A 17,042-nucleotide genomic window follows, 5' to 3' on the forward strand; every position below is an offset into this window, starting at 1 on the left:
TCCCCAGTCAGCTGGCCGGTTGATGCGTGCCATCTTTGAAATTGTCCTGAACCGAGGCTGGGCACAGCTGACAGACAAGACCCTGAACCTCTGCAAGATGATTGACAAACGCATGTAAGGACCAGTGAGCTGGAAGCTGGTGGTGGGGTTGGGGCCTCCAGGCTGAGGTGTGTTGGGGAAGCCTTAGAGCTCATCTGATCGTGCCCTGATGCCTGAGCTGTGCACCAGGGTGGATGTTGAGAAGGGCCAGGCCCTTGGGGAAGGCAGAGAGTGGGGGTGATGGGGGCTCCTGATGGCTCCCAGCTCACCACTGGCAGTCACCATGTCTTTAACCACCATCCTATGTGGGTCTTAAGGCCATAAGGAGGGTGGTTTGCTACAGGCCCCACACAAGGGCTGAAAGCTCTTTGTGTCCTGGATAGGTGGCAGTCCATGTGTCCTCTGCGCCAGTTCCGGAAGCTCCCTGAGGAGGTGGTGAAGAAGATTGAGAAGAAAAACTTCCCTTTCGAGCGTCTGTATGACCTGAATCACAACGAGATAGGTGTGTGGGAAGCCATCATCCCCCTGTTGTCCAGCTCAGACCTCTTTCCGAGGCTGTCTGCTTCCCAGTTCCTAGGCCTGACACCCCGTGCTGACTCAGGCCTAGGCAAGCTCTCTGTCTTGGGGCTTTGAACCCTCTGGGCTCTGCCAAGAGTGACGGGAGAGCCGCCCCCCAGAGTGGAATATGACTGTTGCCCTCAGTGGCCCTCAGAGCCTGGCTTGGGAGTGCGTGAGAAGGGCCACAGCCCTGTGCTCTGTGTCCTCGTAGGGGAGCTCATCCGCATGCCCAAGATGGGGAAGACCATCCACAAATATGTCCACCTGTTTCCCAAGCTGGAGCTGTCGGTGCACCTGCAGCCAATCACACGCTCCACCCTGAAAGTGGAGCTGACCATCACACCCGACTTCCAGTGGGACGAAAAGGTCGGGTTTTGCTTGACAGGGGACTGGTTTCAGAGCGGGGTTGGAGGTCTGAGCCCCCGGCTCACGTTCCTTTCACCCATGCTCGTGGCGGCAGGTCCATGGTTCATCAGAGGCCTTCTGGATTCTGGTGGAGGATGTAGACAGCGAGGTGATACTGCACCATGAGTATTTCCTCCTCAAGGCCAAGTATGCCCAGGATGAGCACCTCATTACCTTCTTCGTGCCTGTCTTTGAACCGCTGCCCCCTCAGTACTTCATCCGAGTGGTGTCTGACCGCTGGCTCTGTGAGTGGTGTGCCCTGCACGGTCCCCCTGGCCAGGCCCTCTCAGGGCAGTTACATGAGTGTTTTGGGGAGTTCCCTTTGTGATGCAGTGGAAATGCATCCAACTAGGAACCATGAGGTTGCGGGTTCGATCCCTGGACTCGCTCAGTGGGTTAAGGATCTGGCGTTGCTGTGAGCTGTGGTGTAGGTCACAGATGTGGCTTGGATCCTGAATTGCTGTGGCTGTGGTGTAGGCCGGCAGCTGTAGCTCTGATTTGACCCCTAGCCTGGGAACCTTCATATGCCATGGGTGCGGCCCTAAAAAGACAAAAGACAAAAAAAACCCAAGAGTGTCTTAGCCTGAGCACTGGGCCAGACTTAGCTGGGGAGAGTGATACCTAGGCTGCTGGGGGCTTGAGGTGTGCTCACTGCTCTTCTCGTCGCTTTTCCGGCAGCCTGTGAGACCCAGCTGCCTGTCTCTTTCCGGCACCTGATCCTCCCGGAGAAGTACCCGCCCCCAACTGAGCTCCTGGACCTGCAGCCCTTGCCTGTGTCTGCCCTGCGAAACAGTGCCTTTGAGAGCCTTTACCAAGATAAATTCCCGTTCTTCAACCCCATCCAGACTCAGGGTAGGTGTTTCCATTTCCAGGTAGTCAGTTCCTCTGGAGGCCTTTCAGGGTCCCCTGGAAACAGGTGCGTTCTGCAGGGGGAGGGGCGGCAGGGTGCTCAGGTGTTTGGCAGGTGTGGGGGCCCGTCAGCCCCAGCAGCCAGCACGGTTTCCCATCTCAAGCTGTGGAGACTTAGGTTTGCTTTGCTGCTTTGCATGTCTCACTGAGGGGGGTCGGCAGAGCGTCGGGTCTTAGCACAGTGCACTGTCTTAGACTATAAAGCTCCAGTATCGAACTAGACTGCAGCATTGACTAAGGCCTGCTGGCCACACCCTGCTTTGTATGACATCTGTGTGTTCTCAGTGCTTTGGGCTGGGTGCATCTTGAGGATTTTCTCTTTTACTCCTCCTGCCAGTCATCTGAGGGATTCGCTATTTGAGACACTGCTTTCGGTGTCCTATCCTGCCGATGAGGAAATTGGGGCCTTGAGAGGCACCCCAGTTAGTAGCACGTGAAGTTAACCTGATCTGGATGCCAGGGCATAGGCTTTACTCTCTGTATTAGACAGTTGCGGGGAAATGGGGGAGAGGGCTGGAGGGGAGGATGGGATGCGGTTCCCTTTGGTTCAGCATCCTTGGTCCCTGAAGGGACTGGCAGAGGCATGGAAGGAGCCCTGCCTCCTTGGCTTCTGTTGTCCTCACGCACATCTCCACAGGCCTGGACTCTTGATCTTGGTTCCATCCTCTCCTCCTCTTTGTGGGAGGGAGCAGATGAGGGAGAGGGTCGCTGGCCCAGTGGCAGTTGGAGGCCCCATGCTATCAGCTCTCATGGCTGGCACTCAGCACTGCCTGGCTGAGCTTTCCGCGTATCCTCTGTTCCCACTCGCCCTTGGTGTTCACACTGCCTCTCTGTCGGTCCTCAGTGTTTAACACCGTGTACAACAGCGATGACAACGTGTTTGTGGGCGCCCCCACGGGCAGCGGGAAGACCATCTGTGCAGAGTTCGCCATCCTACGGATGCTACTGCAGAATTCGGAGGGGCGCTGTGTCTACATCACCCCCATGGAGGCTCTGGCGGAGCAGGTGTGTCATGTATGAATTCCCCAGAAACCATTTTCATCTGTGAGTCCAGATCAGGGTTTTTTGAGCCCTGAAACTTGTAGAGCCAACTGGGACAAGACCGTTTGCCTCCCGGTGGCCATTTCCTCAGTTGTGAACTAAGAAAAGCAGCAACTTGAGGGTTGCTGTTTGATTATAAAGTAGGTCTCTATAATCTCCAGGGCAGGAAGCCACTGTGTTTGGTTCTCAGATTTTTCTGGTAATAAATGAAACGATGTCTGACCTGGCTTGATGTTTTTCTGCCCTCCCTCCGCCTGGCTGCCAGGTGTACATGGACTGGTACGAGAAGTTTCAGGACAGGCTCAACAAGAAGGTGGTGCTCCTCACTGGGGAGACCAGCACGGACCTGAAGCTCCTGGGCAAAGGCAACATCATCATCAGCACTCCTGAGAAGTGGGACATCCTTTCCCGGCGGTGGAAGCAGCGCAAAAACGTCCAGAACATCAACCTCTTTGTGGTGGATGAGGTCCACCTCATCGGGGGCGAGAATGGGGTATGGCGGCTTGGCGGCACGGAAGAGGGCTGGGAGGAAGAGGGCTGGGACGGCAGAGCAACCTTGGCCATGGCCCTAATGTGTGGGCTCAAGGCCGGGGCCTAGGGCTTCTCCCAAGAGGATTCTGCCTATCACCTTTTTCTGAAAGGGTGACAAAAAGGATGTCAGACTTTTGGTAGTACTTTTGGCAAATAGTATCATTTAGTGGAGACTGCCTATGGAGGAGGTGGACCCAAGGATGGGAGAGCCCCTAAATAGAAGGAAAAATTAGGAGATCGTGGAGTTCCTGGGTGGCCTAGTGGTTAAGGATCCAGCATCGTCACTGCTGTGACCTGGGTTGCCTCCCCAGATCCCTGGCCTGGGAACTTCTGCATGCTTTGGGCTTTGGTCTGCATGTACAGCCCAGCAACCTCATCTCGAGGTTAGCTTGGGGCTGATGGAGCGTGCAGGCTATAGTGACCCCCTCCCTTTTCCCAGCCCGTCTTAGAGGTGATCTGCTCCCGGATGCGCTACATCTCCTCCCAGATCGAGCGGCCCATCCGCATCGTGGCCCTGAGCTCCTCGCTATCAAATGCGAAGGATGTGGCCCACTGGCTGGGGTGCAGCGCCACCTCCACCTTCAACTTCCACCCGAACGTGCGCCCCGTGCCCCTGGAGCTGCACATCCAGGTGGGACCCGCTCTCTCTGTTCCTGCACAGCCTCCAATCCAGGGCTCCCAGGGTTGGTAGTATCCTTTTCTTCTTCCTCCGTTTCCAGGGCTTCAACATCAGCCACACGCAGACTCGCCTGCTGTCCATGGCCAAGCCCGTGTACCACGCCATCACCAAGCACTCACCCAAGAAGCCCGTCATCGTCTTCGTTCCATCTCGCAAGCAGACGCGCCTCACCGCCATCGACATCCTCACCACGTGTGCAGCGGACATCCAGCGGCAGAGGTGGGGAGATTGGGCTCAAGTGAGACTGGCCCACCCTGCAGGGTGTTCCGTTCACATGGGGGGAGTGGGGTGATACTCAGCTGGAAGGGTCTCTACAGGGTTCCCTTCTGAGCCAGCACTCATGCCACCCAGATTCCTGCACTGCACAGAAAAGGACCTGATCCCATACCTGGAGAAGCTGGGCGACAGCACACTCAAGGAGACGCTGCTCAACGGGGTGGGCTACCTGCACGAGGGGCTCAGCCCCATGGAGCGGCGCCTGGTGGAACAGCTCTTCAGCTCAGGTAGAGCACACGCCCTGAGGCGCAGGGTGAGATGGGCTCCAAGGAGGTCACAGGGGATCTTCTGTGATAGTACACTAGTCATTTTCAGCGTGCTTAATCAGATTTTTTATCCTTTGATATTCTTAATATCCCTGTGAGGAAGGTGGAATAGGTGTTACCCTGTCTGCTATGTGAGAAAACAGGCAGATTCTAAGGCTGTGTGCCCTCACACTGGTTTTTAGACTGGGATCCCTGGCCCTTAGACCTGGTTTTCCATGGATATCAGACTCAGCAAGGTGGTTAGGTCTCAGAGGTGTAAACTCTGTGAGTCCCCCTTGGGTGGCTGTGTCTCTGTCCCTTGTTGATGCCTGGTATTTCATGCAGGGTGCTAATCGTTTTGACAGTGCTTAGTAGGGCTGCAGTGGGGATACTTCTGCCGGAATCATCACTGCTGCTCTTTGACCCCTGAATCTGTCCGGTGTGGGGCAACCTCAGAGCTCAGTTTTGCTGTGTACTGAGCCAGCCTATGGCTTGGTTGGTGTTACCACTTTCCAGTCGACAAGGCCTGTCTTAGGCAGCGCGTAAGCCTAGCTTTCCCTGGGTTTGGGAGTCTGTTACAGGATCACCTTGTTTCCTCTAGGCTAGTCCCTCAGCAGAGCAGCAGTGGCACAGAGCCAACGCCTGTGGTAGTGGGTTAGTTTCTGAGTCATTAAGCCTTGTTCCCGACAAGCTGTGCTCTGAGTTCTGAGACTAGCACAAGATAACAGGCAGCGAGTCCTGCCTCTCCCAGGGAGCTCTGCGCTCAGTTTCCTTCTCCCCTCTACTGCCCAGGCGCCATCCAGGTGGTGGTAGCTTCTCGAAGTCTCTGCTGGGGCATGAACGTGGCCGCCCACCTGGTCATCATCATGGACACCCAGTACTATAACGGCAAGATCCACGCGTGAGTAGAGCTGTGCTCCGAGTTCACGGGAGCCTCCCTCCTAGAACGAATATAACATCCGCAAATCCAGAAGTGAAGAAAAGGTGTTAGGGAAATAAACAGCTAGCCTAAATTCCACCCAGCCAGACATTTATTTGTGTAGACTCATTTTTAGTTTTTTCTTCATCTTTTTTGGCTGCACCTGTGGCACGTGGAAGTTCCTAGGCCAGGGACTGAACCTGTGCCACAGTAGTGACCCAAGTTGCTGCAGTGACAATACTTAACCCACTGCACCACCACTGGGGAACTAATGTCTGGACCTGCTTCTGGGTTTGGGTAGGAGTTGGGTGACTTGGTTATTTGTGAACTATACAGCTGTGAAGTTGGGAAGCCTGCCCTACGTATTGATCCTTTGTAGGGAGTTATTTTGCTGTTGGCATTAGATGGGTTTATAGCTTTGGTTCAAGGATCTTAAGCAACAAAGTCATGACTCTTAAAACACTTGAAAACTAAAATAATGTATAGGTAACAAGTGGAACCTAGTGCCTGAGCACAGGAGTTCATAAACAGAGTCTTGCTGTAATTTGCCCATATCTCCCCATGTTGTGTTTTATTCTTTGACGTTTAGGGAGTAAGCCCCCTGAGCGCGGTCTGTGCTGGTGCAGTTGTGCCTTCTCTCCCCTGCAGGTACGTGGACTACCCCATCTACGATGTGCTCCAGATGGTGGGCCGAGCCAACCGCCCCTTGCAGGATGATGAGGGGCGCTGCGTTATCATGTGCCAGGGCTCCAAAAAGGTCAGCCCTGGTCTCTTGCACTTTTGATCCTAAGCCTCAGAACAGGTTCTTTAATCTCTCTTTCCGTGGGTGTTTTACTTTTTTATATTCTGTCAACTTCTGCCTCTTTTATTCTCCATGTTACCCTTGTAACAGTCCTCTCAGCTGCATAGAATTTTGTAGCCTTTGGTTTTTGCTACTGCTGTTGACTCTGTGTATTGAGGGCTTTGTCCTCTGGTGGGTCCATCTTTCCTGTGTGACTTGGTGTACCCTGGTCCCCACTGTACAGATGGCCGGCTGGTGATGCCAGCAGGCACAGGTATATACACCCAGCTCACCAGGTCCAGACCCGGCTTCTGTCTACTGTGCAACTAGTTTCTTCCCTTTTGTATTAGCTGTGCCTGTCACTCAGGAGCCATCCTCTGTGGATTTGCTCTTGTCCTTTCTTTGGTGACCATATTGTCGTTGACTCTTCTTTCCTATAGGATTTCTTCAAAAAGTTCTTATATGAGCCTTTGCCAGTAGAGTCTCACCTGGACCACTGTATGCATGACCACTTCAATGCAGAGATTGTCACCAAGACCATCGAGAACAAGCAGGACGCCGTGGACTACCTCACCTGGACCTTTCTGTACCGCCGCATGACACAGAACCCCAACTATTACAACCTGCAGGGTCAGCGGGCTTAGGAGCACATGTTATCCTTTTGCGGTTTCCACAGCCCTTGCTTGCCACCTCCCCATGACTCCCCGCTTACCTCTCACCTTCACAGGCATCTCCCATCGTCACCTGTCTGACCACTTGTCAGAGCTTGTGGAACAGACCCTGAGTGACCTGGAGCAGTCCAAGTGCATCAGTATCGAGGACGAGATGGACGTGGCGCCTCTGAACCTGGGCATGATTGCTGCCTACTATTACATCAACTACACCACCATTGGTGCGGGGCCACCGGGGGCTGGTCTGAGGGGAACCTGAGCTAGAGGGACCCTAGGCGAGGTCTGCAGCACAGAGGGATGAGTTATGACAGCCTTCCCGGGCCCTGTGTGTTTGCCAGAGGAAAGCAATGCGGGCAGAGGTGGGGTAGCCCAGGCATTAACTCTTCTCCCTGCTCCTTTTCTGTCTGCGTTCGACTCCTCCCACATCTCCTTCCCTGTTTCCCAGAGCTCTTCAGCATGTCCCTGAACGCCAAGACCAAGGTGCGAGGGCTTATTGAGATCATCTCCAATGCGGCTGAGTATGAGAACATTCCCATCCGACACCATGAAGACAACCTGCTTCGGCAGGTGAGGCTGTCGTGGCTTCAGAACACCCTTGGAGTTGAAACTTGCCGGTGTGCCCACAGCACGTGATCCCCCGTCGCCACTGGCTCAGGCCTCACTTGCCTCCACACACGTCTCAGCCCCCAAGATGCACCCCTCCACCCGCCCCTGTGTTGTGAAGTATTGTGAGCCTGGGTTAGGTGGAGTTGTGGGCCCCAGAGCAGGGCCACCTCTTCATCACCGGCTCTTTTTCTTCCACATTCCAGTTGGCTCAGAAGGTCCCCCACAAGCTGAATAACCCCAAGTTCAACGACCCACACGTGAAGACCAACCTGCTTCTGCAGGCTCACCTGTCCCGCATGCAGCTGAGTGCTGAGCTGCAGTCAGATACAGAGGAAATCCTTAGCAAGGTATTGTTTGGGCACGGGGCTGGGCACAGGGGTGGCCCACGTGGCTTCTGAAGCAGCAGTTTTGAACCACCCTCCCTTGCTCTCTTACCCGTGTTCAGGCCATCCGGCTCATCCAGGCCTGTGTGGATGTCCTCTCCAGCAACGGCTGGCTCAGCCCAGCCCTGGCAGCCATGGAGCTGGCCCAGATGGTCACGCAGGCCATGTGGTCCAAGGACTCATACCTGAAACAGCTGCCACACTTCACCTCAGAGCACATCAAACGCTGCACAGACAAGGTGAGCCGGGCCTGGGCCTGGAGTGTTGGTGGCCGAGCCTGAGTGTCCTGTGCTGGAGCGGGGGTAGTGGGAGGGGAGACTTTTTCTGAAGGTGTTACCCACGGAGATGCTAGAGAGCCTGATGGTTGTGGGCCGAGTCTTTAGGTGACCTGGTAGTGTAGGAAGTCAAATCAGCTGTTCTTTGGAGCCAGTTCCCTTTGCTGCTAGTCTGCATTCCCTCATCTTCCCTGACCTCTGAACGCCTGCTGCAGGGGGTGGAGAGTGTCTTCGACATCATGGAGATGGAAGATGAGGAGCGCAACGCGTTGCTGCAACTGTCGGATAGCCAGATTGCAGACGTGGCCCGGTTCTGTAACCGCTACCCCAACATCGAGCTGTCCTACGAAGTGGTGGATAAGGACAGTATCCGCAGGTGAGCCAGAGAGGGCCAAGGCCCTCCCCCAGGGTCCCCACTGGGCACAGCTCTGATGCATACCTTGTGTTTGTCCCTGCAGTGGTGGGCCAGTTGTGGTGCTGGTGCAGCTGGAGCGAGAGGAAGAAGTCACAGGCCCTGTGATCGCACCTCTCTTCCCACAGGTACGGCTACTAGCTTTACCAGGGCTGCCCTGAGGCCCTACTAGCTGGCTAGAGTCTGGGCCAAGGGGTCCACAGTCACTGGAGTGATACCCAGGTATTTGGTATTTAGAGTAATACCCAAGTCATTTGGGTGAGGATTAATCTTGGGGCCATGGGTGATTGTGGTGGGAGTTTTTGCTTTAAAACAATTTAGGTGACTGGTTCAAAGTCCCAGTTGTGCAGTGCTGTCGATGTCCATGGCTATGAAGAATCATTTATCTTTACCTCTAAGTGGTCCAGGACAATTGGGCTTTTCTAGCTAGTGTTTCTTCTCCCCCCTTTCTCACTGCTACATACTGTTTCCAGTAGCTTGGCTCTTTACTGCCCAAAAGGAAATCTGATCCCTTACAGGGGAGAATGACTGATGGCTGAAAGCAGAAACTAGATACACTAATGTTTAATTTTACAAATGTGTTTAATAGGCTCTGGGGAAAGAGCACTTTAACTGGAATTCTTGGGCTTTCTGGCAGAGGAGCAGCCAGCAGAGAGGGATTCTTTATGGAGGCCAGGCCTGCTTTGGATCCTCTTCACTGGCAGGCTCATCTCCATGTTGCCGTGTTTTCCTCTGACATATATGCTTTCACTTGAAAGGGTCTCTGAGGAAGTCCAGGTTGCCAGGCCCCACAGACTAGATGTCTAATCATGGAATCTTGGATTTAGTGGCAAGCACTGAATGGGAGAAGGGACTTGGACTAGGAAAGGAGCCAGAACCAACAAATGAGTTCACCTACCTACCTAAAAGTTGATTTCTTTTGAGACACCTTTAGACAGTTTAAAATCTTAGTTAAATTAATTTTGGGAAGAAATTTTAGAAAGCTTTCTTTCTGGTTTTTGTTGTAACTTTCTTTTCTCCCGGTGTCATGGCCATCAAGTCTTTTTTTTTTTTTTTGTCTTTTTGCTATTTCGTGGGCTGCTCTCGCGGCATATGGAGGTTCCCAGGCTAGGGGTCGAATTGGAGCTATAGCTGCCAGCCTATGCCAGAGCCACAGCAACGCAGGATCCGAGCCGAGTCTGCGACCTACACCACAGCTCACGGCAACGCCGGATCGTTAACCCACTGAGCAAGGGCAGGGATCGAACCCGCAACTTCATGGTTCCTAGTCGGATTCGTTAACCACTGCGCCACAACGGGAACTCCCATCAAGTCTTAATACTCTGAAATTGTTGGCTTTTGGTCACTACAGAAACGTGAAGAGGGCTGGTGGGTGGTGATTGGAGATGCCAAGTCAAACAGCCTCATCTCCATCAAGAGGCTGACCCTGCAGCAGAAGGCCAAGGTGAGTGTGTCCACTGGCCCCAGCGCGTTCTGAGGTGGGCAGAGCGAGAACTCCTCCGCATCTGAGCTCACCCTGAGCTCTACCTGCTCTCTCTAGGTGAAGCTTGACTTCGTGGCCCCGGCCACTGGTGCCCACAACTACACTCTGTACTTCATGAGTGACGCTTACATGGGGTGTGACCAGGAGTACAAATTCAGTGTGGATGTGAAAGAAGCTGAGACAGACAGTGACTCAGATTGAGTCCAGAGGCACCTGCTCTTGAACAGGAAGGGTTGAACCTGAATTAGGAACCTGCACCCCGTATGGGACCTCCATAGTGGCGACCCGGTCTGTCTGTGTGAAGTCTGGCCAGTCAGTGCTGCGGTCCCAGCCCACCCACTACTTTCCTCCGGCTCCCTCAACAGCCAGACTTTGGATCCAGTGTCTGCAGTAGATGCTGAGCATAAACTGTGCACAGTGGTTTTAGGGATGTTCTTTGTTGTTCCTTTGGGGCACATTCTAGTAAAATGACTTGGAGAAACCATTTGTCTTTGCAGTGATTCCAAATTGTTTCCCTTCTCTAACATAAGGATTGTTTTTTCTCAGCCAGTGAACTTGCTCACAGCAAATGCTTCTGGAGGATGAGGCCGCCCTTCAGTTAGGCTGCCACCTGAGCTATTTCAGTCAGTGTGGAGGGAACAGTGTTGGTAGCTTCTCCTCAGTCAGGCTGTGCCCTCGGTCGCCTCCTCTGAATGCCACCCGGGTGTTAGCACTACTGTGGGAACTAACACTGAACTTGGGAGTGATCAACAGGTTAGGGGTTTCTCAAGATGGGCAGTGTCCCCTCCTGTAAGGAGGTAGCACCAGCAGGGTGCTTAAAACTGATTTTAAAATCCAGATCAAATTTTCTTCCTCAAATTCTTGCCTTCTGTTGTTTTTCAGGAATAAGTGTGCATAAAATTGGGAGATGATCTTGATGGGTGACTTTCCTATGTTGGCAGTTTTCAAATTTAGTCTTATGACCCCTTGATACTACAAAAACTCAAGACCTCCAAATAGCTTTTATTATCATGGTTATATCCATTGATATTTACTTACAGTATTAAATGCATTTTAAAATAACAGTAACATGTTAACTTTTCATGAAAGACAACTTCCAAAAGAAATCCAGGAAGAAGTATGGCATTTTACATTTTTGCAAATCTCTTTAACGTCTGGCTTAATAGAAGACAGTCGGGGTTCTCAGAGCTGCTTCCAGTCTGCTGTGTATTTGAGTTGAAGCTGATGTCACAGACATGATTTTGGAAAAGGAGGTTTTTAAATGGACTTCTCAGGTAACAGGCTATTTGATAGTATGTCACCACGCCACAGGTGGTAGTTTCTTGAAGGCAATATGAAACCTTAGCCAAGGAGCTTTTTTTTTTTTTCTTTCTTTTTTTGCTCTTTAGGGCCACACCTGCAGCATATGGAGGTTCCCGGCTCGGGGTCGAATTAAGAGTTACAGCTGCTGGCCTACGCCACAGCCACAGCAAGGCAGGATCTCTGACCCACTGAGCAAGGCCAGGGATCAAACCTGCAACTTCATGGTTACTAGTCAGATTCTTTTCTGCTGTGTCACTATGGGAATCAAGGAACTCCATCAAGGAGCTTTTTATATTCCTACGCTAAAACCCACCAATCTATATTCCTTTTTTTCCAAATTATTTTTTTAGCTGTGCCTGCAGCATGCTAAAGTTCCTGGGCCAGGGATCAAACCCATGCCACAGCAGTGACCCAAACCATAGCCATGATGATGCTGGATCCACAACTGCTAAGGCCACCAGGGAACTCCTAGTCTATCTCAGTTTTGTAACATCGTGCATTAGTCATTTTTGGAAAATGTTCATTCACTGAATTACGCAAATCTTCCAAACATCAACACACTTCATCATACAAATCACATTTGTTCATATCACCACCAATCCCCTCAGAAAAGTCTACATGTTGGGAAGATGGCAAGCTCATGGCGGCAATACAAGTTTTCAAAAATTCTGATTTTTGCTTGAAGGCTTTCGTTTTATCATTGGCGAAACAGTTTCCCTTGAAGTGAAAGGCTCATTTGATTCATTTACCAGAAAATGTCTCCTAATAGCCAAATTGAAATACTATAATTTGCTAGTTCCTTGAAGTGAAAATATGCTGTGAAGAACACAGCTGATTCAGCTTGCAACTGCACAAGTGCTTTTCCTCAAGATGACCGCTCTGCAGGGGGCATGAGTGCTTAGGCGTGCTTCCCATCATCAGAATGTTACTCTAGGGTCCAAATTTCATACACTTACTTTTATTGGCTCTCTTGAGGACATTTCACAGTGATGTTGGCAGTATTTTTACTGTGAGAGCAAGGCATGGAGACACAACTGTAGAATTTGGTGTCACTGCCTTGCTTCCTGCCAAGGTGCCAAGCAGAGACCTCTTGGTCCCCCAGAAAGCTCAAGGGATTTCCAGTGACTGGCAGACCACATCTTGAGAACCACTGCTTTAGATGCTACCCCAGCTTTCTCTTCAAAATCTAAGAGTGTGATTTCTGTGGTGTAAAAAATGAAGTTAAGGCTGTGGCCTTGAAGACAGTCTCCACCCACCTGGGGAGTACATCCATGAGGATGCAGGTCTGATCCCTGGCCTTGCTCAGTAGGTTAAGGATCTGGCATTGCTGCAAGCTGTGGTATAGGTCACAGGTTGCACACATCCCCACCCCCGTGATGAAAAGGTAATATAGACAGACCACAATATATTTACATACTGGTCCTTTAGAGAGCCACAAATTACCGTCTCTAAGATTTTCTTGCCCCTCACCCAAGAATCAATTTTCAGCCACTGAGAATGCATGACTTGTGGCCAACAGTAACTCCCTTTCAGGGTTCACACCCTCCCCATTTATTTCTCAGTACTCTCCAGCTGTCCTCACAGCACAGAAGGTACGTCAGGCTCGCTAAGGGAAGGCAGAAGCATCTCTTACTCTAACCTATACTTAAAAATTTCCTTCAACGTTGACTGAATGTCTCAAATAGAAGGATTTGCCCAGCAATGGGGAAGGCGGGATCTACTTCAGAAAAGGACTCACCATGGAATTCTTTCAATTGTGAATCTCCTTATAAAACAGGACTTGGGATTCAGCTGGATTGTTTCCAGAAAGAGCTGAGCTCCCTCCTACACACAGATATGGTGCTGTATGGTGAAGTGGTGTAATCATCCCCCCCCCCCCAACATAACACTGTACCCTAAAGCAAGCAAATCTGTGACTTAAGTACAATGCGCTGATGTCCTGCAACTCTTTACCAAGGACTGTGTCAATGGAGTGGTTCTGCAGCTCTGCGCTTCTACCCAAGTCTGAACAGAAGAGGGACAAGTTAAAGGAGGGCAGAGGATACTCCTCCAGGTCCAAGGGGGTTGAGAAAGTCTTACAACATTTTCTGGGGAACCATGATTCTCTTCAAAGTCAGGGTGGCTCAGGGGCCTTCAGATGGCTGATACTTCCAGAAGGCCAACTCTCCATCATCACTGCAGGAGGCCAGGAGCCCCTGCTCCTTAGGGTTCCAGGCCACACAGTTGACATCCTGCGAATGGGCCTGAGGCAAGTGGGCTGTCAGGGAGAAGGTAGGCTGCTGTGGATCCGAGCCGGGATCCTCCTCAAATACTCGGATGGCATCATCCCCACAGGCGGTAGCCAAGGCCCCTGTCAGCTGACACCTGGGAGGAGCATTCGCATCAGTGTGTGTGCAGGGGGCCCACCCCCCGCCCCCCACCCTCTTCAGGGCTCTGCTACAAGTCTCTTATTGAAGCGCTTCCCTAACAAGTACATAGCCACAAACATCACCCCAAGCTTCAAGTGCAGCCAAATAGGTTTTCCTCCAATATAACTAAAGACTACACATAATTCTGAACGGCACTTTTCTCACTCAGCATAAGCAGATTCCCTGTCATGAAGGATTCCTGACCTGAGAGAGACTACTACAAGGTCTTGACTTCCCTAAAATCGGTCCAATCGGGTGGGGGCAGGTGTCTTACCAAGCGACGTCATAAATCGTCCTGGAGTGGAAGCCTGACAAAGTGCAGATACATTTCCAGCTGGGGTCAGAGCCGTTGCACGCCACCCCTGCACGACAGACTTCTCTTGAGCCTCAGCCTTGTCTGAGTCCTAGGCACCCCAGGGGAATACCTGCTCCACCCCCATCCTGCAGAGGAGATCCTAATTCCCATGCCCACCTCAGTCATGAGATCTCATCCTTTTTTTTCTTTTTTTTGGCCATGGCAGCGGCATGCAGAAGTTTCCTGGGCCAGGGATTGAACCTGTGCCACAGCAGTGACCCAAGCCACAGCAGTGACAATGTGAATCCTTAATCTGCTGAGCCAGCAGGGAATTCCCGTGAGGCCTCATTTTCATTCCTATCTCCATCCTCAAGGATCTGCCTTACACACTGCACCCAGATTGGTATTTTTACAGCAGAATTCTGAGAAGGAAATGTTCTGTTCCTTAAAAAACCTGTTGCAGCAGACTAGGTCTGATGAGTCAGTCTGCCTTTTAAGGCCACCCACCAGGCAGCCCAACCCACCTCATTTCTCTCCAAACCCTTTATACCCTATGCACCACTGACACCACACAAGTCACTGCTCCTGGCATAAGTCTAGGCTGTCTTCACCTTCAATGCTTTTGTTTGTGCTGTTTTATTTGCACCTAGAATTTTCTTCTTGCATTAAAATCCTACACACTCTTTCAAACCTCACAAGAGACAAATCTTCTTAGCCCTCAGATTGGCTCCTCACCTTGCTCATTGCCTGGCAGATACTGGCGCCAGATGCGCACGGTACGGTCATCGCTGCAAGATGCCAGGCGCTGGCCGCTGGGGTCAAAGGCCAAGCTCCACACAGTGGATTCATGACCTTCAAGGGTGGCACAGCATACCCAGTCATCCTCTTCTTCCCGGTAGAGCTTCACTGTGTCGTCATAGCTGGCAGAGGCTAACAGCTGTGGAGAAGGACAGGGAAAACACAGGACGTGTCTGGAGGGCCCAGGAAGTACCTGTGGTTCCAGCACTTCTCCCTCCTAGGACAGGACAGGAAGTCCCAGGGATCTACTTTTATAAAGGGACTGACTGACGTCTTTGGGGCACAGATAGAGATCTCTGCAAGAATCAGGCTAAGGCTGGAGAGTGGAAGAAGGTTGGGCACAACCCTCCACATCAGAATTCCTTCCCACCAGGGTACCTGACTCTTACCTCCTGGCTTGGGTGCCAAAGCACATGCTTGACATCCTGTGTATGGGAGTTGAGGACACTGACACATTCATACTCATCTTCTTCATCGACTGCAGCAGAGAAAAGAAGGGAGCTCATAAGGGACACGGGTGGGGATCTGATGGCTGGTTCTCAACTGTGCCTGGAGGGACTCACCTTCCCAGACCCACACACTCTTATCTCGGCTGCAGGTAGCAAGGAGGTTGCCAGATGGGGCCCAGGCTACTGACTTGACCTCATTTTCATGGCCTTCTAGAGTGGTTACACACTGTGAAAAGGGAAAAGGGACAGGAATCAATGTCATCTAAGACTCCTGCAGTCCTCCTGGGTACAGCCTTACCCACCCAGGTCAGTTCAGGTTCCAACAATCCTGGCCCCATTCAACCCAGTTACCTCAAAGTCATCCTTGTTTTTCTTCCAAATGCAAGTGGTGGCATCAAAGCTGGCAGAAGCCAGGTAATTTCCACAGGGAGACCAGGCCACCTTCCGTACGGTGCGCTGGTGGCCTTCACAGAGGACAGATTTGCAGATCCAGCTGTCGCCTAAAAGCAGAGGGCAGACCAGGCTGTGGAGCTGGGTGCACAAGAAGATACTGAAGTACTAACGATGCCACTGGGTAATGGGGACCAGTATTGGAGCCCAGCTGAGAGGGCAAAGTTCAGTGAGTGTATTTAACAACATGCTTTCAGAAAGCTGTAACTGAATCCACTTCCTTAGGAGGCATCTTTCTAAAACAAATGAGGAGTTGCCCTCCTGATTTAAAACTGTCAGTGGTGGAGTTCCTGTTGGGGCTCAGTGGGTTAAGAACACGACTAGTATCCATGAGGATGCGAGTTGGATCCCTGGCCTTGCTCAGTGGGTTAAGGATCCGGTGTTGCAGTGTAGGCTGCAGATGCAGTTCAGATCAGTGTTGCTGTGGCTGTGGCGTAGGCTGGCAGCAGCAGCTCCGATTTGATCCCTAGCCTGGAAACTTCCATAGGCCTTGGATGCGGCCCTAAACAGTCAATGGCTCCCAAATACCTTTGGGACAAAATGTAAACTTCATCGTCTGTCGCGAAATATTCTGCAGGCTACTTTCCTACCACCTTCTCTCATTTTCCTGCCTCAGCAACTGTCATAATTCCCTATTTCAGCCATCTACTGACATCTTTGCTTCTAGCCAGAAAAACCAGAAGAGAGTGGCTAACGTCCAACTCGAAAGTGGCTCCTCCATCTTCTCCCTCGGCCAGTGACCCCCCCTTTCTGAATCTGCTGCCCCGCAGGCTGCGCACTCCCAGAGCATGGTACCCACACCAAGCACACGTAGATCCCTCGGCGGCAAGCCGGGACCGGCCTTACCCTCTCTGCCCCAGATGCGGACGCTACGATCGCCACCGCACGAGGCCAGCAGAGTTCCCGCTGGGTTCCAGGCCAGGAACCAGCAGCGGGAGTCCGGGTGCGCCGGGATACGGCCAAGCAGCACCAGCGAGTCCTTCATGGCGGCCTGGCGCAGAAAGTGGTGAGCAGAGACAGTCCTGTCGACTGCGGCTCCCACCACGCAAACCTGCTTCCGCCCAAGGGCCGCGGGTTCTCCTAGGAACTAAAGGGCCCGCTGCTGCGGCCGCGCTGCCCTCTGGGAG

The 17,042-nt window shown here is 52.1% G+C and overlaps 2 protein-coding genes across 2 annotated transcripts in view; one reads left to right on the forward strand and one right to left on the reverse strand.

Annotated features, from left to right (window-relative positions):
• Positions 1 to 10,697, forward strand: part of SNRNP200 (small nuclear ribonucleoprotein U5 subunit 200) — a 31,262-nt gene extending 20,565 nt beyond the window's left edge. Inside the window, exons 25-45 of the mRNA XM_047781259.1 lie at positions 8 to 114; positions 423 to 541; positions 809 to 963; positions 1,058 to 1,247; positions 1,681 to 1,854; positions 2,756 to 2,916; positions 3,218 to 3,445; positions 3,923 to 4,114; positions 4,203 to 4,381; positions 4,514 to 4,665; positions 5,476 to 5,584; positions 6,251 to 6,359; positions 6,824 to 7,013; positions 7,111 to 7,275; positions 7,500 to 7,621; positions 7,864 to 8,007; positions 8,106 to 8,282; positions 8,534 to 8,694; positions 8,777 to 8,858; positions 10,082 to 10,174; positions 10,271 to 10,697. Coding sequence (XP_047637215.1) covers positions 8 to 114; positions 423 to 541; positions 809 to 963; positions 1,058 to 1,247; positions 1,681 to 1,854; positions 2,756 to 2,916; positions 3,218 to 3,445; positions 3,923 to 4,114; positions 4,203 to 4,381; positions 4,514 to 4,665; positions 5,476 to 5,584; positions 6,251 to 6,359; positions 6,824 to 7,013; positions 7,111 to 7,275; positions 7,500 to 7,621; positions 7,864 to 8,007; positions 8,106 to 8,282; positions 8,534 to 8,694; positions 8,777 to 8,858; positions 10,082 to 10,174; positions 10,271 to 10,414 — 3,153 coding nt within the window. The 3' untranslated portion in view covers positions 10,415 to 10,697. The remainder of the gene's footprint in view (positions 1 to 7; positions 115 to 422; positions 542 to 808; positions 964 to 1,057; positions 1,248 to 1,680; positions 1,855 to 2,755; positions 2,917 to 3,217; positions 3,446 to 3,922; positions 4,115 to 4,202; positions 4,382 to 4,513; positions 4,666 to 5,475; positions 5,585 to 6,250; positions 6,360 to 6,823; positions 7,014 to 7,110; positions 7,276 to 7,499; positions 7,622 to 7,863; positions 8,008 to 8,105; positions 8,283 to 8,533; positions 8,695 to 8,776; positions 8,859 to 10,081; positions 10,175 to 10,270) is intronic.
• A 498-nt stretch (positions 10,698 to 11,195) lies between these two features.
• Positions 11,196 to 17,031, reverse strand: CIAO1 (cytosolic iron-sulfur assembly component 1). The gene is made up of 7 exons (XM_047781262.1): positions 16,762 to 17,031; positions 15,817 to 15,965; positions 15,580 to 15,691; positions 15,406 to 15,494; positions 14,954 to 15,155; positions 14,198 to 14,285; positions 11,196 to 13,879 (listed from the first exon to the last, which is right to left on the reverse strand). Exons 1-7 carry the CDS (start codon positions 16,898 to 16,900, stop codon positions 13,639 to 13,641), a joined length of 1,020 nt encoding a protein of 339 aa, XP_047637218.1. The 5' UTR covers positions 16,901 to 17,031; the 3' UTR covers positions 11,196 to 13,638.
• Positions 17,032 to 17,042: the final 11 nt, after the last annotated feature.

This window comes from Phacochoerus africanus, chromosome 5, assembly GCF_016906955.1.
Source record: "Phacochoerus africanus isolate WHEZ1 chromosome 5, ROS_Pafr_v1, whole genome shotgun sequence".
Lineage (NCBI taxonomy): Eukaryota > Metazoa > Chordata > Mammalia > Artiodactyla > Suidae > Phacochoerus > Phacochoerus africanus.